Source organism: Lepisosteus oculatus, chromosome 8, assembly GCF_040954835.1.
Source record: "Lepisosteus oculatus isolate fLepOcu1 chromosome 8, fLepOcu1.hap2, whole genome shotgun sequence".
Classification (NCBI taxonomy): Eukaryota; Metazoa; Chordata; class Actinopteri; order Semionotiformes; family Lepisosteidae; genus Lepisosteus; species Lepisosteus oculatus.
In genome coordinates, this window is record NC_090703.1 from 7,367,898 (window position 1) to 7,388,198 (window position 20,301).

Here is a 20,301-nt window from a genome sequence, read left to right on the forward strand (position 1 = left end):
CGCCTTGGTGTCATATGACTGGTCAGCTGAGCCTGAGTGACTGTTATTGTAGAGTTACTGCAGGGATTCACCAATGGTGTAAAGAGTAAAATCGCGTATCTTCTTGGTCCAGCAGACGATTTACTGTTATTTTATTTATAATGTGGGTTGGCGTTGAGAGTTGTTGTGTGATATTTTAATCTACGTTCAAAGGGCAACGATGAGTGACTATGAGAACTGTAATACCAGTGTCCAGACAGGCGTTGTAGTACGGATTGCACAGGACCCGGGAAATGGGCAATCCACACCTTTGCTGGGAAATGTAAGTATGTGATCAGTGATCATTCAGCTATGAAATAAAGACATCCCGAAACGTTACGGTAAGGTTAAATTCGGTAGCATTATAGTGTTCTGGGGTCTGGTCTCGACAAAAATACAGTATTAAGTGATTTATTTGTGTAATACAGTTTGGTGTTCCTGACCACAACTTTTGATATCAGTAGTATGCAGAGTGTATTGTGTTAAAGAGGTTTGAAAAAATGCTAATCTAAATACCTAAAATTTCACGACATTTAGCAAATGCGTAGTGTTGCACAACATTTGCTCTGATGTCTGAAAGAGGAACTTCACTGTGATTGCAGCCGGTTCAAGGCAGATCTGTGTCTTCCACGGACACAGGCATTAGGGCACTTTTCGTATTGAGCGACTGTGGTTATGGATCATTAAGAAAAGAAGCTCTCATCCTCACAATCATGCAGAAATAACAACATTAAGGCAAACTGCTAAGGGAAACGCCTGCAAACAAGAGGAGTGCTCGAGACACGAGTGTCACAGAGGTTTCCCTTAGCAGTTTGTCTTAATGTTGTTATTTCTGAGTCAATGTGGGGATGAGAGCTTCTTTTCTTAATGAACCATAACCACAGTCGCTCAATAACAAAAGTGGCTTAATATCTGAATGATGTGAAAAATTGTGCCTTTCCTTTCTCAATGTGCTGTCTTTTGTGTTCAAGGCTTTGGTAAGGGTTGAGTTACCTTGCATTCAGTGATCAGGGCTGGGATTGTTGTTTAAATGCAATGCAAATTGAAAGTGTTTTTTTTTGGCTGTGGCTCCTTTCTCAGTTTCTCAGTACCCCTGTAAGTCAGGGTGACATTCGTGACGTGTAGTTTTCCCTTTAAATGCTCAGAACAATCCCTGACATACTCTTTCATCAACCTCGTGACTGAGACACCACTGCTTTCTGCACTGTTATCCTAAGTTACAGTTGTGTAAGCAATATTATCATTAGTAACCAAACCCACGTCAATGAATTTTTTTTTATGATTCAGAATTGAAATAAGAAAGTTTGCAGAATGGAAGAGGCTGGCTCTTGCTGCATATCTGTGAGTTAAGGGCCGCTAGAAGACAGAGGATTAAAACTATACCCCTGCAGAAGGGTTTTTCATAAGGACTGATTCTCTTGTTTTTCTGGGATTGAATATGGGCAAACCGTGCACTGGTTTGTGGAGGTGCTCAGGTTGAACATCGCAGGTCACCAGTGAGACCCTGGCTTCTCAGCTGAGGAGATATTCTGGGGAATAACGCAGTAAAGTCAAATTCGATACTTGCTGCTCTCTCAGCCACCTCCAGGAGCTCTGTCTGGACTCTCCAAGCAGTGGAACTTTATACCAGAAGGAATTTCCCTTGTGTGGAATCCTCTAGGCACCTACAGAATGAGAGCAGTACACATGTAGCTCAAGAACAGCTGTGTTTCAGTCCCACACTCTTTCCGTAGTTGAATTGCTCCTTTATTCAGTTCACACTGTGGCATAAGAGCAATGCTGGCCCTGGATATCCCGCAGGTTTTCCGGGTCTCTTTACAGCAGCAGCACAGCACCTGGAGAGCTGGGACAAGCTGTCCTGTTTTCCCAGTCAAGTCGGAAACCAGCTGGCTAGTTTCCTTACACACCGGCCCTCCAGGATCACGATTTCCCACCCCTGCATTAGAGAGTGGCAATGTGAAATCCCAGCAGACCTTCAGGATAGTGCCAGGCAATGCCAGTACTATCAAGGCAGGAGGTCACCGCCGTACCCTGCATGTGATGCAGGCATTGCAGAAACCTGGGATAAACAACTGTGCATCAATATACTAGCATTCATTAACTCTCTGAAATCCAATACACCTTTTGAAAGACCCCATCCAGGCTGGGCCTCCCAGCAGCTGCCGAGACGGCGATCAGTCCAGTGGTTGACGTAGTTTCGAGCAGCTGTGAGCGTTTGCGCAGCTGAGTGGGAGAGGTGTTGATCTGAGGAGCCTGCTGACACAGAAACGTGTGGCTTCAGCACAAGCCTGGAGGAGGAGGCGTGTTGAGTTTCATGGCTCGGTTGTTGAGAGTGCTTACTGGACCAGGGCTTCGTTTAGAAAGGGAAATGTGAAAAAAAAAGAAAAAGGATGTTTTATAATGGTGTATATAATTTCTACAGTACAGAGCTGAGTGGCGTTTGCCATGTCTATGTGAAATTGGAGTAATAGCAATAACCACTCAAAACATTTAATCTTTAAAAAGGATTCTAATGCTTTGTAAGGATTTTTAATGCCAAGCCATTCACTCCATGCATGTTTAAAACCTGTTCTTGCATGGTTAGATACATTTGGAGGGGATATATTTTCTCCATTCTGTGTAGTACCAGTGAGACATTGTTACGCATTTTGTTTTTTAGGCTGCTGGACAAATTCAGTGGTGTGGAGCTGAGCCAACAGCTTTAGAGTCATAAAACCCTTTGACAGAAGGAAATCGAGCAGATCCCACCATGCACATTAGCCGTTTTTGTTTCAGCCTATTCTGTTGCGAATTCTGTTCTGAATAATTAACCCTTTGCAATAAGCTGGTTCTTAAAGAAATGTGCATTTATTCACGGTTTCACACGAGAAGAAAAAGGTTACATTTCCTCTTAACAGAAGGTTGTGACCACCTAACTGGGAGATTTTGTAAATCGTGTTGCAGTATATGGCGTACAGAAACCTTGCTTGATGCTGTGGGGTTGGTAAGCAGTAACAGGATGGAGCAAAATACTGAGGTTTGTTACAGATCCCCTCCAAATGTACCTTTAGATCAGAGTTAAGTTTATTCCTAAAACTACACCAGAGTGTCTTTTAAAGCATCTCGCATATATTCATGAAAATGACCTTTGCATACCATAATGAATTTAAAATACTTGGGGTACTTCACTGGCATTCCTGTGCTGTATTTTTAGAGCCCCTGTAATAATTCATATCCTTTTCCCTTTAAAAGACTTAACTTTTGTTTGAACTGATTAAAAGCTTCCAGCGGGATTCATGGTGAAGACCTCATATCGGGTAGCATTTTAATAAGCCTTCAGAGCCCTGTTAAACCTGTTGGGGCTGGTCACTGCTGGCTGTTCCTCCAAGCCAGGTGGCCCGGATGTCTTGGATGTTTTCCGTTATGGATGCAGTTCGGAATTCCCTGGCCACCCCCAGGGAGGGGAGGCCCTGTCAGCTGGGGTTTCTTTTTAATTCCAATTCCGATATGTTTTTTTAATCAATACTTAACTCTAAACCCATTCATTTTCAGTGCCCATTGCTTTTATGATATAGGCTTGGCTTAGCTAATGTATTTTACAAGATGTATACATGCTGTCAATAAATATAAGATGATTATATACAGTAAAGAGTGCCTTTACTGTATACTTGTTGTAAAGTACTTATGCCATCACTAACTATTTCTTTGGAAACTTGTTTGGAAGATTCATATGCCATTAAGACGGTGGAACTAGTTATACATTATAATTGTTTTTTTTTTTTTGGAAGTGCAAAAACCGGAATCAGAACATAATTTTCCAAATTAGCAATCTGTGTTTTAGTGCTGTTTGCATGCAACCTTTTTATTCGGGTTGCTTAGATTCACTATTAATAGATTTCCTTAATTATTAATCAAAATTCCTTGGATTTGTGGAGCACTTGTCACCTCCAAGGAACACAAAAAGCTGTATGAGGAGGAGGGGACTACATCCCCTACTGACATGCAGCACCCACCTGGTCGACACACAGCGGCATTTCTGCCCCCTCAGCCCCAGTACACAGTAAATCAGGTGGAGAAGGGAGGTATTACTTCATCGATTCATAAAGGGACTTTAGGGAAGCCAGATTGTGGAACCCAAAGGACACAGAGGATAACTGTTAATTATAAACAGTGCCCTGGGATCTTTAATGACCACGTAGTGAGTTGCCAATGTTCCATCTGCAAGTTGGCACCTCCTGTGGCATAGTTTCTCCAGACACCATATTGGACTTTGGACTAAAAATCCTGGTACAGGGTTAAGTGCGCCTCCTACTGGTCTGCCAACACTATCTAAAGCAGCCACGTGATTTCCTTGGAAGTCTCCAAATTGAGCACTGGCCAGGCTCCGCCTTGCTTGGCTTTCTAAGTCTGCCGAGATCAGGCTAGAGCACGGTAGTGCTGCTTAGCAAAGCAGTTAATCCGCAAGTCAGGATACTCTGTCAAGTCCGTGTGGCTGCTGCTTTAACAGCTGTCATGCTGATCTGTGCTCCCGGCGCAGGGACCCAGGACTGAGGCCTCTCCCGGAGCTTCCTTTGCCTCTTCCGTCTTCAACTTGATGAACGCCATTATGGGCAGCGGCATCCTGGGACTGGCCTACGCCATGGCCAGCACCGGCATCCTGGGCTTCTGGTGAGAGACGGAGCAGGGCCTGGCCATTGCGGGGGTCCTTCTGCTAGTAGTGCCGCTAGCCGGTCGCATGTGAGAGCATGAGGATGGAAATCCTGAATCACTCCTTTCTCAAGGAGAGAGGAGCTCCCTCCAGTTCACTCAGGTTGTGAAACGGGTGCAGATGCAGCCTTACTCCCAAACGTTCTAATTGAACTGTTAGATTGATTTACAGCAGGGCTAACACCAGAAGCAAACTATTTGAGCTCTTTTATGAGCTGGTGCAATATTAATCATAGAGCCCATATAAATAAGAACCTATGCATTTATGTGCTAGCATGTCTGCATTTGTACCAATTCTATATACTGTATATTTAATGTGTACGGATGACCTAGGGGAGCCCCTATCTGTGTATGTGTCTTGGACCCACTAATATCCTAATCCAGGGCTTCTTTATTTGCTTATTTCTTCTGGCAGTTTTTGTTTAGGATCCCATAAGAAACAAAATGCAAACCCAATGCAATGTGCAAGGTCTAGGTAATGCAGGAGGCAAAGAAAGTCTTAATGTTTTAAGACTTTTTTTAATCATATGCTGCACTAGCCTCACACATAGCATAGCTTCTTGTGAGAAAAAGTATTTGATAATATTTCCAAATTCTTCTTTTCTTTCCAGGATGTGGCGGAATATGTGTTTGGGGCACTATCCCGTCTCTTTTGCGGAAAATGCCAATTCTCCGATTGTCAGCTCAGTCTTCCCATGGCTGAGGAGCAGCATCGTCTACCTGAGGTTGTGCTCTTTCTGACGGAGCCTTTTACCCTGCCTGGGTTTTTACGGCCTGTTTGTTTTGTTTCGTTCCCAGCATCCTCCTGCTGCTGGTTGCCAGCCTGGCCTCTTACTCCATCCACCTGCTTCTCAAACTGTGCGACCAGACAGGTGAGAGCTCGGCCCCCTCATTCTCTGGCCTCCGTCTCCACACGAAGGGCTCCTTCTCCGCAGAGAGGCAGGGGCTTTTTAGAAGCGCTTCCCTGGATGTATCTTCTGTTCTGTTTCTGCAGAACAGACTTCCAATTTTAAACCGTATTTCGTTATAATTGTCCACAAGGAGTGTGGTCCTCTTGGTAACAATGCAGGATGTTTCATCATCCACTTGATAAGCTGCCTAAACATCAACCCGACAGACCAGCTCTAATCCGTGCTTTCTGTCTGCACTTTGGAATGCTTTTACAAATATGTCACGGCAATCCAGCTTCTGAAAATGTCTACATTGATATTTACAATAAAACTCCCTCGTTGTGCAGAAAGCTTGTTTTTCGTCTTTCCTGCAGCTGTCACCTCTTATGAAGATCTGGGTTTCCGTGCCTACCAGCGTCCCGGGAAGGTGAGTGCATTCCAGCTTTGAAGGACAGTCCAGATGTGGAGCCTGCGGGGTGCACTACTCTGAGAGGGGGTATCGCCCTCCACCCAGTGAAACAGCAGGAAGCAGTTGGGTTTTACTTCCTTATAAAATGGGATGCTGTATATTATTAATTGGGAAGTCCTGGGTCCCAGTGTTGACACATAAAGTATAATGGAAGGAAAAGAGTGATGTTCCCATCTAATTATAAAAATAAATATGCTGATGCCTTGGCCTTTACTGCTTTGTCACAATAGGATTTTGTAACATAGTAAAGGCAGGGATATTCCTCTGGCATTCTGACGTTTGGTGGTAGGACAGTCCGATGGCACAACCCCATGAATTCATTGGTTGTGAGTTCAAATCGTGATGTATTCAACATGTTTTGACTTGGTGAAAAGATTATAATGAATCGCCTGGTAAGTCAAAAATTGCCTCTTGGCAATAAAGAGTATTGGTATGGTATAATCAGGTACTTTATTTGGATGACTTCATTAAAATGCCCAGGTATCTAAACTAGTCTAATCTTTTTGGATAAAAGCATAAGCCAAATTCATTAATGATATTAAAATACTGCCTAATGGGATGAAAAATTTGTGCTATCACTGACCACATCCAGTAGTGTATCCTGGGCTTTTAAGGAATGTTTTATCTCTTGAGTTTTTTTTTTCTATTTTCATGGTATTTGACCAGTAAATAGAGCTTTCAGAGGATGGCAGTGGTTACCATTGCTGCCTCACAGCACTGGGGCCCGGGGTTTAGTTCCTGGGGTGTGAACTGTTTATCTGAGTTTTATATGGTCTCCCTGTGTTTGTGTGGGATGCTTTGTGCTCTCTTTTCCTCTCACAGGCATAACGCATACTGGTTAATTGGTTAAGGTTAATTGGCTTCTAGAAAAAATGGCTAATTTGGAAGAATTGCGTTCCATACAAGAATCGACTTTTTGTGCATTATGTGTTGTGCATTTTTACCAGTTTTATATATTTCGTGTGGCACTGCTCTGTATTTGCTGAGCAACAGAATTGTTTTTTTCGGATCTGTTTTAGATGATAATCTCTTATGTGTTTGCTCTTTTTAGATACTGGTTGCAAGTGCCATACTGATCCAGAACATTGGAGGTGAGACCTTGGATATACCTTCTTTCTGTATCTCTGTTGTGCACCCCAGTGAAAAAGTTTTGAATTTAATTTGAAATGGTAATTATAATATTTACCCTTAACTCTCAAAAATATAAGATGGAGACTGCTTTTAAAGAGTTAAAGAGATTTGGTGTTGGTATATTGAGGCAGAGAATAACACTGCCTTTGGAGTGGCAGTCAGGGGTTTTAGTTGGTAAAACCATATTTATTTCACTGGGAGTCTAAAATATACATTGTCCAAAGCTTTGCCACTCATTAGTACATTTTTCTGTGACGTAATGTGGTTACGCACACTTTAGAATGAGTTGGTTTGGTTTAAATACATGTGGAGAATCCAGAATGGTAAAAGTTACTATTGTATGTGCTCAGAAAAAAAAAACAAGTAGAAGATTTTCCTTCTCAATGTGTTTCAGAGTGATATTAATTACAATGTATAGTAAAGGCTCTGGATATTTTCTCTCTTGAGTTATTTTTTTTATTTTCATGGTTTCATGGTATTTGACCAGTAAAATACTGGTCTCCCTGTGTCCGCTCTGTTGTCCACAGACATGCTGGTAGGTTAATTGGCTTCTAAAGAGCTTGGCCTTGGTGTGCGCGTGCGTGCGTGCGCGTGTGCGTGTTTATGTGTGCTCTGCAAAGGACTGGTGTCCCATCCAGGGTGTGTCTTGCTCTGCGCCTGTTGCTTTCAGGGATCGGCTCCGGCTCCTATATTAGATTAAGCTGTCTAATCTAATATAGGGTAGTGCCTTAAAACTGAAATCTTGATGTTCTCCCTGTGCACCTTCTGAATTTTTGCACGCTGAGCACTGACCATTGTCGTGCCGGTGTACAAGGACACTGGCAGCCGGATAGCTCACCCTTGAGAATCCAGCCCAGAGAGCCATGGGTGTCCACTCCAGTGCCCACTGCAGCCCACAAACACTTCAGGCTTCTAGTTTCACCACATTGTTTTCATTCGTAAATCCTGATCCGTTTCCATTTCATACCTGAAGATAGGGTCTCCGTACTCGTAGACTTAAGTCTCTGGGCTGTTAGTGTCTAGGTTGAAGGTTCACTAAAAACCTGACTGCACCAGCTTTGCATGTTGTATACACTGCAATGGATAATGTTTTCAGCAGGCCAAGGAAAGAAGCATCTGTTAAATGAAACATCATTCGGTTTGACGTTTTGATTTAAACCAGGCTGAAGTAAACTTTTTTTATTTATTTTACAAATGGGCTTTATCTTGTGGTTAGAACAAAAAAAAACCCTGCATTGTTGATGGTGGATGGGTATCGGAATATAGACGCAGCACGAGATGCCTGTCCAGCAGAGGGCGCCCTGAGCGCCATTGCCCCCAGTGCTAGGTTCATCCCAGCAGCTGCAGGAGGAGCTGGGCCACTTGTATGGATTCAGAGAGACACAGCGAGGAGAACTGAGTGAGAAGCAGGTCCTCTGCAAGACAGAGCACTCTGTTTTGTCCCAGAATTCCCAGAGCTCATTTATACATGCCATGTCGACATCAGGAAGTATATTCAACCAAAGCTAGAAATTGTGTAATTAACCAATTTCTCGTAATTTAGGGTGCAATTAAGTAATAGAAAGATCATTAGAACCGAGGGACGGCAGTCTTGTTGGAGCACTCTGGGACCAGGACTAAAATCCCTGCAGGAGGGGAGGGGCGCCACTGACCAGACCTCAGTCTGTTCCCCTGGGGTACACATCCCTGCTCGTTAGCCATGGGGCTGATTTCTAATTAACTCAGCTGGAGTTGCAGAGCTGCTGTACCTGTGTGAAAAGACCTGCAGCAGCATCGAAAGAGCCAGGCCATGCCTGCCTTTGGTGTATTCGATTTTAAGGTGATAACAGTCTTCCTAGAAATTTTCAGCTGGAAGCAGTTTTACGGTCTTGGTGAAATAATGATCTGCTTTGTCAGAAACTGAGATGAGATAGACGTACTTGATTGTAGGCTTTAGTTGTTGTTTTTTTTCCCCAAAAAGAGGAAACTCACGAAAGGCAGTGTTGTGTTTTAGGTACGGCAGAACTCGTGTATGGATTTTTTGTTTTTTTATCTTTTCCTTTCTTATTTTTCTTCTGTGTGAATATGGATGGGTCTTTAAAAGTAAGTTCTCCAGCAGTTGCTGCTGTGTGCCTATTTCTGTGTGACTGGAAGGAAGTGACTAAAGGTAATGTCTTGCACACCAGATAACGAACATGCTGTTTTTTCAAGATTGTTACTCTAAATTTATCATGCTTGTTGAAGTCAATTGACATTTTGTAAATTTCCAGAAAAAAATCCTGTTTCTTTTACAGTCGATTTTGTATTAGAGGCTTATTATTATGATTTCAATAGAGTGGTGCATGCCCCCCAAACCACAAACAGATTGTTGAGGTTTACTGAAATGTCCACACTGATAATAAGCAGATACAGCAGGAACAAATGTGACATGGTCTGCATTATTTTGGATTTGTGTTACATAGCCCACTTCGGGGAAATTAGAGGGCTCGGTTATAATAATGTCAAGCTCAGTCTGGATTCAGCGTTTTTGTTCTTAAACTGCAGTTTACATCACCTCTGTTTTTTTTTTTAACAGCAAGATTACTTGCCTTTTATAGCAGCTCTGTAGAAAAGATGAATGATCCAAAAGTAATGGCATGTAAGATCAGGCTTGCAAGCGTGAGAGAAACCGTGCAGACTTCTCCTTCAAAGGGAAGAAAATCTATTAATTGTTCTATTTTTTTTGTTCGGATTCAAATGGAAGTTTTTTTTTTTTGTTTGTTCTGCTTTTTTCCCCCCGCCCCATGAGCTGACAATATGAAACTCCACGGACGTGATAAAACTGATAACGGAAAGGTGCTTCTTTAAGTCAAGGGTTGTGGGATTGTGGAACAAGCTGCCCAGCCACATTGCCGGATCCTGTCAAGAAACAGCTGGATGCCATCTCTGAATCAATTAGCGACTAACTGCCCAACAAGCTAGATGGGCTTGTTTGTAAGGGTTCTTATGTTCTTACAGCCCAGCTGTTTCTTTTTAAATTGACTAAACAATTTTTCTGGACACTGGATTAACTAGTCTTGTAGGCTAAGAAGCTTTTAAATACCTCTTTAGGCTCTGAAGCCAGGTTTGGGGGGAATTCGTTTCAGGCCCTGGTCAATCAGACCACAGGGAGAACGGTGACCTCACCGCAGTTCTCCTCTCTGCTGGTCCGCCCCACTTTGTGAGCACAAAGAAGTGAATATTTCCTCGGTGTTCTGACCTAGCAACTGGTTCTCATTTATCGGTGCTGTAGGTAGCAGTCAGTTTCCATTAATGTGTTTAGCCCATCTGCGCACAGAGTGAGCCCTGTTCTCCGGGCTCTGGGAGAGCGCTGTGGCTGCCTCTTTCCTGCTCTGCTTTGTGGGGCTCAGTTGACAGGATGTCAGTGAAAGCCTCACCGATCAAGTTACCAAGGGTCTGGAAAGAAAAAAAGAATTGCATATTCTGGTTGCCATAGCAAGAAATACCTGGATTAATGCTGAGGAGCGTTTCGCGTCTCAAATTGAAAAGGCTTTACTTCTGGATTTAAAATGTCCGGCTAATGTCTGCAATGTAATACATCAAGCTTACGGTAGATTTCCTAAATTTGCTGACCAGCTTCGTAAATAAAGTGCTACGCGGCTCTTTCCTTGAGCAGAGCTTGTCTGACTTTACCCTGAGTCACGACCAGCAATGTATGCAATTGACCGCATACATTCGCACCTATTAAATCTGTATATTTTCTTATTTCGTCCACCAGCCATGTCCACCTATATGTTCATCATCCGATTCGAGCTCCCTGCGGCTGTTGCCAGCTTCCTGCCTGGAGACCACAGCTGGTATGTCAAACTCTGGCCTGACAGCTGCCAGTCCTCTTCCTGTCTGCGCTGGCCTGCAGTGCCGCGCCAACGCCACAGACCAGGGGCAGACGAGCACCATATCCTTCCAATCCATCCCGCTGGCCGTCTCCTCCGCTGAGCGCACGAATTCATCATCAGCCCGCTCAGAAACGGTGGGGGAGCCGTTTGTGGGGAAGTCCTGCACCGGAATGGACTGGAAGGCTGGGTGTTGCCAGAGCAGATCTTCCCCCCGGTGTGGGAGACCAGTGACAGAACAGTGACCCTCGCCTGCCCTGCCCTGTGCCCTTCTCTTTCTTGTCACCTGTTTACTCTCATTCTTCTCCTTGGAGAACAGAGCGCGGAAGAGTCTTTTTTTTTCTGCGGTTTTCTGTCTGTCGCTGCAGGACAATGAGACTGCACTCTGCGTAACTCACAGAGCTCATAACTCTATGTATGCACCTAAAAGCTCTCTTTATTTCAGTTTTAAATAAGTGCTTGGAACAGAAACCAACTGTGACATGCTGCCCTTTACAAGAGATTTCAAATACGCAGCTGAAAAATTACCCAGGTCCAATTTTTAGCATCTTTCTGGTGTAATATAACTCACTCTGTGGATAATCCATGCTTTTTAAACCTTTTATTATAAAATATAGAGCACCACTGGAGGAAATTTCTGTCTGATAGAAAACATGTATCTGTCTTCGTCAGTATAAATGAGGATTATTTTTCTCGAACTAATTTCCTTTTGAAAACTTGTGGTGAAGCTGAATTCCTAGAATGTAACTTTCTTTTGCTGATTTAGCGTGAACTGTTGCTGCCGAGTATGACAATTAATCAAATTTGTCGGAGTCGGAGCCATCTCCAAGCAGCTGTGCTCCATTAAGTATTTTGCCAAAGCTGTTGCACATGTGCTTGAATTGCTAGAATTTTTTATCAGTTTTGCCATTATAATTTCTGTTTGTGTTGCGTAAAATGTCACTCAATGAGCAGATTATAGGAGATTACAGTCTAGGTGTCCAGTTTTGTCATTTGTCAGTCATTTTAAGTGCTGTTAAATGATATTTGCATACAGAATATTTGCATTTTTCCGTTTGTCTTTGCGAGGCAAAGGTAATTTTGTTGAGAGGCGATGGGGCAGTGTTTGTCAGCACTCTGTTCCTGGAGTCTTCTCTTGTACTTCGTGACTGAGCCCTGAAATGCTTTCGAATGCCCAGCAATACAGTAAATCTGCTTCAGAGCATGACAATCGTTCAGTAGGGAATGTCATGTTCATTTACAGCTCAAGTGTTCTTTTGGTCATGTCTCATTTTAAAGCTTGTTGTGAAACAAATCAGTCTCAGGTCTCTGCATGAATGGTTAAGACAGCCCTCGGTACTTGTTGTCAGTTGGAGTGATGTTCTGAGTCCAGGTCCAAGGCTCTTTAATGAGGCAGTAATGAAACTAAATTGGAGATCGTCTGAATAGATGGTGTCTGTTGTGCATCATATTTGACAGCCTGGTGTGGTGGGTATGTGTGTAGGAATATGCTGCACTGTTATTGCTTTCCTCCCTAGCAGAATGGATTTGCAGGGTAGCAGGGTACGCCATCTTACTGTGCACAGACTGTGTGGGACAGTGGCCATGGAGTCTGTGCACCGGACAAACTGACAGGACTCCCTACCCAGTCTGCGCCCTGTTGTGTGAATGTCTCTTTTTCTGGGTCTTCTGATGTGCTATATTTCATGCTCATTGAGTACTTGCTCAATGCATTTAGGTGTGTAGAAATACTTGTTGATAGGTGAAATAAGTCCCGGTAGGTAAAATGACTACCTTGAGCGAAAATACCAGCCATGTAGCATATATTTTAAAATAAAAGTGTAATGAAACTTGTGAAAAAACAAGGCAGCGAGAGGAGATTGATGAGTTACCGGCTGCCTGACAGTCCTGATGCTGTCAGCTAATATAGCAACACAGAAGCTGCGCAGCTGCCAAACAGGGGTCACTTTGTGTGGTGATGTTGTCGAAGCAGGTGCTGCTGATGTACAGCTACACATAAACAACCCACAGTGCTTTGCCCCCCTGCCTGAGTCCGGCGAGGCGTGCTCTCCACATGTGTCATCCTGTCAGTCTCCCTCCTGGAATAAATTGCCGGGCCATTCCTCAATAAGGAAAATATTATCTGGCATTCTAGACATCTGACGGGGCTGTTCGTTTGGCAGAATTAAGCTGTTTGCATGTGAATTACATAATTGTTATGGTTTGTGAGTAAGCTCTTAATTTATAACATATGATGAGCTGTCTCGCTGCATTTAGGAATGAAATTAAGACAAATTTTGGAACAGCCTGCTTCCAGTTAAGCACTTGGAGTAGGAACGGCTAAATTCCGCCGGATTGGTCACACAGCTAAAGGGCTTCAGAGATATTAGATGGTACCAGCCAGCATGTCCAGGACCTCACTGATATTAGAGGAACAGGCAAGCCTGGGTTTAGAACAATATATCCTTTCAGTGTTAGGTTACAGCTCCGAAAGCAAAGCTGGGGTGACTATGCAGATGTGCCAAATGGCATTTTCTACTTTTCTTCACCCATGTAATGAACAAGAAGCAAACGGGAGGTCAAATGGGCAGTGAGTGGGAGGCAGCATGGCAATAAATAGAGGATTTTTCACTTGGCACCCCAGCTCATTTGCCTGATTATCCTGGTGTGCGCCAGTCCCACCTGGCAGCGACAGCGAGGCCTATGGCTGCCACCCGTTCCCACTGAGACATCCTGCTTTCCTGCGGGACTGCAGTGGGGCGGTCAGGGCCGCGGAGAGCTCGGACTGGGTAGCAGTGGGCGAGCCTCTGTGCGGGAGAGCCCGGCGCTGTGTTCATGTTCTCCTGTGATGGCAGGGCCTCGGGCTCGTGGTACCTGGATGGCAGGATCCTGCTGCTGGTGGCGGCGGTGTGCATCGTGCTGCCTCTGGCTCTTCTCCCTAAAATAGGTGAGTCGCTCTGAGCAGGCCAGGATACATCGCATCGCCTGGCGTGCGAACGGCACTAGTCTTATCTGGAATTTTTGCACAGTTTCCAGGCATATTGCTGCTTGCCAGTAAACGTATTCAGATGCCAGTTGCTGTTATCGTATTACTCGCCCGACGGTGATGTTCATTTTTTTTACCCACAATTTATTTTCGGGGGGGGGGTGGTGGCCTGGGCGCAGTTGTCTTCCCTTTCCTCTCCTTTCATCAGCAGTGACTCCAAGACGCCCCCCCGGCTTAACGAGCCGCCGGAGGTCCCCCGAGATCGCAGATCTCTTTAACCTTTGCTGCGCCTGGAGAGTGCGGAGCAGCGGGGACTTCCTTTGTTTCCAATAAACGCCTTTTACAGCTCCTTCTCGTCTGTCAGTGCTGATTGCCGTTTCCCCTCCTCCTCGGCCTCAACACAAACAAGCTGTATCAGGAGCAAGAAGCCCCGCTTTGGGGGTGAAACTGGGGTGGCAGTGAGCCGTTTGACACAGCATTTCCCTGATATAATCTCGCTAAAAAAGTGGTATGAATAGCCATAATTACTGTTTTCATCGTTGTTGGCTTTCTGCGAAGTGACGGGTGTTAAAAGCCTGGATTTGCTTCTGGCTGGAGATACTCTGAAGTGTCTGCCTCAGAGCCAGGGTTCGAGCCCCAGGTGTAGTTGCAGCCTCCTGCACTTCAGCTGACAATACAGCTCTTGCACTACAGCAGCTGTGTCTGTGTTGATGAGGATGTGGCTGAGCTTTTGGGATTCTTTACCCTTCTTTCACCACTGATGATCCCTCCTGTGAGCTGCACTAAAGTCCCAACTTGCTTAATACATGGACTTAAATGTGCAGGTGCTCTTCTGTTCTGTTCTGTTTGTTTTTTTTGCCTGTGTTTGTGTTGGCAGCCGGGCTGTGGTGAGTGACAGGTGGCTCTTCTGTTCTTGTCCGCAGGGTTTCTGGGCTACACCAGCAGCCTGTCCTTCCTCTTCATGGTGTATTTCGCCGTGGTGGTGAGTGTGCCCTCGTCCCAGCATCCCCGTGAGCGGTGCCCTTGCACGTGCTGCTCCCTCTCTGCTCTCTCCGCCCAGCTGACGCAGGGGGGGGTCTCCCTTTGCTTGCACGCAGATCGTGGTGAAGAAGTGGTCTGTCCCCTGCCCCCTCCCGCAGAACGCCTCACTGACTCTGGGCCACGCGCAGGTAGGGGAACCCGTCGCCGCCGCCCTGGGCATGCGAACGCCACTAGTCTGTGGTTTAAAACCCTTTCGCGGCGCAATTTGTCCGTGCTTCCTGCTCCCAGGTTTGGTGCTCGAGCAAGAAAAATCGGCAGCCATTAGACAGAGGCTGTGAAGAGCTAGTACAGCTTCCTTAATGAGTTAAAGCTGAGTCTATCCTCTGTTCCCTTACACATCCACTGTACGCTGCTATGAGACAGGCCTCTTCCTCGTGTATGCCCGGAGGAGGCTGGCACTGCCAGGAGAACAGGGATTTCATCCTAAGGCAGAGAGAATTCCCACTCGCTGCTCAGAGCTGGCTTCCTCTCCGGAGTCAGGATCCATTTTTGTTCTGGATTGCAAATTTGATTACCACTTCCTTTTCCGAATTGACTCCCGCGTCCTGTTCCAATTTGCATTTCTTTTAATCAGGTTGAGAAGCCAATGATTTGAACTGGAACTGAACCTGGAACTGATTTAAAGGGAATGGGAATCTACATGGAAATTCATTTAAAAACTGGCTCTGGTCACCCAACTTCCCCCCCCAACTAACATCACCTCCCCCCACACTAACATTACCTCCCCCGACACACCACAGTCATCCAGGGACTACAGCACACAGACAAGCAGGATGTGACCTCTGACCTGTGTAGGTCAGAGGTCAGCATGGTTCCGAAGCTCTCTCAGCCCTGGAGAAGAATGTTCATGGACTCTGTTGCAGTCTGTGTTTCTCTGCAGCCCTCATTCCTCTCATGTTGGAGAACAAAACCTGAATGACTATTCCCTGTTGTAAAATCATGCTTGCTTCGAAAGTGATGTAATGACTCTTAATGTTTTCTGCACAAACAATATAAACTTTCTGGCATCCTAATGTTTCTATTTGTATTTCCCTAGTACCCCAATTCCTCTGATTGCATTCCAAAGCTGTTTGTCATTTCCAGTAAGGTAGGTAGGTCCCAGTGGTGATACAGTTAACGTAAGTGGATTTCTGTACTTCCCCATCCTTGTTAGACTAGGTATCGGCAACATAGAAGAGAAATAACAATGCCTCTGTTAAGTTATGAAGCTAGAATGTAACCTAGTGTGAAAAGCAGCAATGTGCTTCATATTCCACATGTCAGATGTGTGTGAAAAGGCCCTGCAGCTGCACGTCTGTGTTGGGTTAGCGAGCAGCAGTAAGTGTGCTGTCCTTGTGTTTCAGAGTGCCTACGCTGTGCCCACCATGGCCTTCTCCTTCCTCTGCCACACGGCTGTGCTGCCCATCTACAGCGAGCTCCACAGGTCAGTCCCCGTCCCCTGGCCACGGCCTCTGATCTGTGCTGCAGTGTAAGGCTTGGCCACTGGTTTTCTTGAGGAATTTGGGCAGCTAATCGTTTTTAAATAAAAAACATTCTAAACGTTTTTAGATGTTTTTTTTAATTGGCTAGCTGTACTGTAAGGGTGTTTACATTCTAATTCGATTTATAGGCCTCCCTTATTGTTTTAGGCCTACAAAGAGACGGATGCAGAATGTGGCAAACACAGGCATTGCCTTGAGCTTCCTCATCTACCTGCTGTCGGCCCTGTTTGGGTACCTTACCTTCTACGGTAGGTGTGGTCAATTTACCCCTGTGAGGTGCAGTGAAATTCTGAGGTCTTGTTCTTTGAGCAGCACACTCTGCCCATGCCTGTACTGAGTAACGTGTTCCCAGGGATCAGAGTTATATTTTTAAGCATCTGTCAAAAACTCAGCCCAGTACCTGGATGTTATTCCTGCATTTAGATTTGTTGAAATGAGAGGCAGGCAGTATGAATATTGTTTCTCAGCTGTGCTACGTAACTTGGTATTTGTAACTGCAAACGTATGTCTGTGTAATGTGTATGCATGTAGTGGAGCTTATGGGTGGGAAATCCTGACTATCCAGTACAATATTGCAATAAATGATCCCTAATTGCTTAATTGGCTGTCCTGCTGAAAAAGCCAAAGCAATTAGCGCCTCATTGCAAATAAGATGTGAGTTGTACTGGAGGAGAGGGAGGAGAAGTGCCCATGTCGGCCACCGTTAGTGCCTGGGTCCTGTCCGTGGAGCTGCAGCGCTGCCTGTCTCTCCCAGGCCGCGTGGACTCGGAGCTGCTGCTGGGGTACGACCTGTACCTCCCCCACGACGTCCTGGTCATGACCGTGCGCCTCGCCATCCTCCTGGCCGTGCTGCTCACCGTGCCGCTGATCCACTTCCCGGTGAGTGCTCCGGCGCTGCCCGCTCCAGGGGCTTCCCGGGGGGGCAGCAGGCGCCCCGGGCGGGTCGCAGTCGGGGTCCCGGAACCCCCGGCAGAGCTGCAGGCCGGGTCAGGCGGGAACGCTGCGTGCGCGTCTGTGCGCGAGCAGTCGATCCGCTTCACCGCTTGGACCCGTACCTCTCGGGCATGAACTGGGGGCCTGCCCCCTCGCGGCAGGACGCGTGATCTCGGTGCGTCATTGGAGAGTGGAGAGCAGAGTGGGACAGTGGAGCAGACACTTCCCTTCCTGCAGCCCAGTCTGCCACCGTGTGTGTTGTCGTCACCTCTTTCTGACGCCCATAGACTCGCAGCTTCATTGCTGCCCGTATCGTTTTACATTTGCCTTTCATTGAAGGCTATTTCCTGTATGCATCTAGCTTTATTCTGCTGTTCCCTGCTTATTTTTTTAAGCTGTTCCTTATTTACTCATTTCCAAACCACCCTAGTCATTTCCACAGCAGGGACACTGCTTGCGTCTGCTGGCTTCGTTTCTGGTCTTAAGGCATTTTCATGACACCAGTCCATTGTCTAGTCGGTAGTCTTATGGATTGTATTTGCGCTGGCCAATTAAAACAAATGGTCACTGTAAAAAAAAAAAAAATTACAACAGCCAAACAGGCCATTTAGTTGGATGATGGAATTTTATTTTTCTTAAGAGGGGCCATTTTGTAATTTTCTAAACAAAGGTGGGTGTGCTAACCTTTGGAGGTGATATAGGTGTATGTTTAAGTTTGTTATTTTAACTTTTAAGTTTTCTTTAACACAATGCATCCTGGGACTCGGTGTGTTTGAGCACAGCAGTGGACCAGGAGATCTGCATTTTCACAGAGGAACCAGTAGGGGGTGCTGTTTGCCTTATCGCTGTCTTTTCCAGGCCAGAAAGGCTGTGACCATGATGCTGCTCTCAGGACGGCCCTTTTCTTGGCTCTTCCACTCCCTCATCACCCTGACACTCATCGGGATCGTCCTGCTGCTCGCCATCTTCGTGCCAGACCTCAGGAATGTCTTTGGAGTTGTGGGTAAGGGCCTGCGTTTTTTGCAAAGAACCCCACTAGGAGCTGTCTGTTGATCTTGGAAGACAGCTGTAAGAAAAGGACACGTGAGCATGCAGTCAGGCCCTGCATGGAACAATTTCAAGAGACTGGGCTGCTCCTTTTTGTTAGAACGTTGTTGCGCATGTATTATCTCCCTGCGAGGACTGCTTGTTTAAGGAGTGTTTGAGCAAGGCAGTACCTTAGAACGTCAATCCACATTACTATGGCAGCATCGCCTATCTGATGGTGGGCTTCCTTTTTGTCGAATTTCTTGACCTCTGGAAAGCAAAATACTTCCAGAATAGCTTTCTGAATAGCTAATGGCTCTGTGTGTCTTTTGCAGGATCTACAACCTCCACCTGTCTGCTGTTTGTGTTCCCAGGGCTGTTCTACCTCCGGATCAGCACAGAGAACTTCAGGTCTCCCCAGAAACTGTGTGTACGTAGCGCACAGGGCTCCGATGCTGGGGTTCGAATTGGCGTTTTTCCAAATTTGGCGCAGTGTTTCTATACAAATCTAAGTGTATTGGTACACATTTATTCATCATGTCTTAACACTTTGATGCTACATAATCAACTGGATTTTGCACTGCTAGATTCTAGCTGTTGTGTGAGAAGGCCTGTTTGAATGAGAGAAGTACTGGAGACTGACCAGCCATTCTTCCTCTCTCTCTCCTTCCAGGCGCTGGCCCTCCTGGTGTTCGGAGTGTGTGTGGGGCTGCTCAGTCTCTGTGTGATCGTTGTGACCTGGGTGGAGACCCCCTAGTGTTCATGGACCCTGATCTTCTGCTGTGGGGATCTAAGCTCCGCTGCTGGAGGGTGGAATTCAATCTCAGGTCCTGGGATACATTCTGGAGAGGGAGGAATCCCTACATCTAAAAATCCTTAGATCTGAATCCCTAGAAAATAGCACCGGTCCCAGTACTGATCCTTGGGCCTGGATTTATTATGTATTGGGCTCCTTTGTGGAGGATATCAGTAAGGATCGGAGTATTTTAAGATCCGGATTTAAAACATGTTTTTAAATGATGATGACATCTCTCCATTGCCAGTTTTTCCTGTATAGACGCTGGAAAGTATTCTGTATCTCAGTGCTCAACCAAATCTTCTTGAAGAGCTCATTCAGGGATGTTGCTGTTGATTGCAAGTTTTTGTGTAATCCATGACTGGATGTTTGTCTAATACAGCATCCAGTCTATTACGAAGAGAGACACCACCTGGTTTATTATTGATTTGGCCTTTTAAATGCCATGTTTTATAATTTGTACCTCAGGTGATATGTTTTTATCCAAAGGCTGACCTTTTAAAGTGCAATTTCCATTTTTCTATCACTTTTTTTTTTAAAAAAATCAGAGGGCTAGTCTATTTCACAACTTCTGCCTGTCCTCAGCTGTTCTGGGCTTGTGGTCACCTGGGTGACCCTGGGGAAAACTGCACCTTGTGTACTGACCATTTGTACAACACCCCTCTTCACTGCTACCTCAAATATTCCCGGTGTGCAGCATTCCTGTTACACGTCTGCATTTAATGATTGCTGGTTTAGTTTTTACAGCCAACTGGACAGAGAGGAGATGTGCTCTCCATTATATTGTGACTCTCACTCTAGGGTGCTTAAATTTCACATTGTGAAACCAAAAAAGTAATTACACTCGTACAAAGGATTTTGTTTTGTTTTACAAATGTTTACAGTTGTAATGTTTTATATTTTTGCTTTGGATCGTGATTGTTTCCATGAAGGGAAAAATACTGACAATGATTACGAAAAGGGAATAAATAATGTTCATATTACACACCGTTGGCTGTGGGAATGAATATTATT

At 45.3% G+C, this 20,301-nt stretch overlaps 1 protein-coding gene across 2 annotated transcripts; it reads left to right on the top strand.

Annotated features, from left to right (window-relative positions):
- Positions 1 to 9: 9 nt before the first annotated feature.
- Positions 10 to 20,274, top strand: slc38a6 (solute carrier family 38 member 6). Of its 2 annotated transcripts, XM_015350568.2 has the most exons (16): positions 10 to 301; positions 4,535 to 4,665; positions 5,503 to 5,576; positions 5,969 to 6,021; positions 7,115 to 7,154; positions 10,931 to 11,009; positions 13,880 to 13,971; positions 14,934 to 14,992; positions 15,108 to 15,179; positions 16,088 to 16,138; positions 16,395 to 16,474; positions 16,680 to 16,780; positions 17,287 to 17,411; positions 18,324 to 18,468; positions 18,827 to 18,921; positions 19,165 to 20,274. In XM_015350568.2, the coding sequence occupies exons 1-16, from the start codon at positions 200 to 202 to the stop codon at positions 19,246 to 19,248; spliced, it is 1,383 nt and encodes a 460-aa protein (XP_015206054.2). In that variant the 5' UTR covers positions 10 to 199; the 3' UTR covers positions 19,249 to 20,274. The 2 variants fall into 2 exon arrangements, with proteins under 2 accessions (XP_015206054.2, XP_015206055.2); XM_015350569.2 differs by lacking the exon at positions 4,535 to 4,665.
- The last annotated feature ends 27 nt before the right edge of the window (positions 20,275 to 20,301 follow it).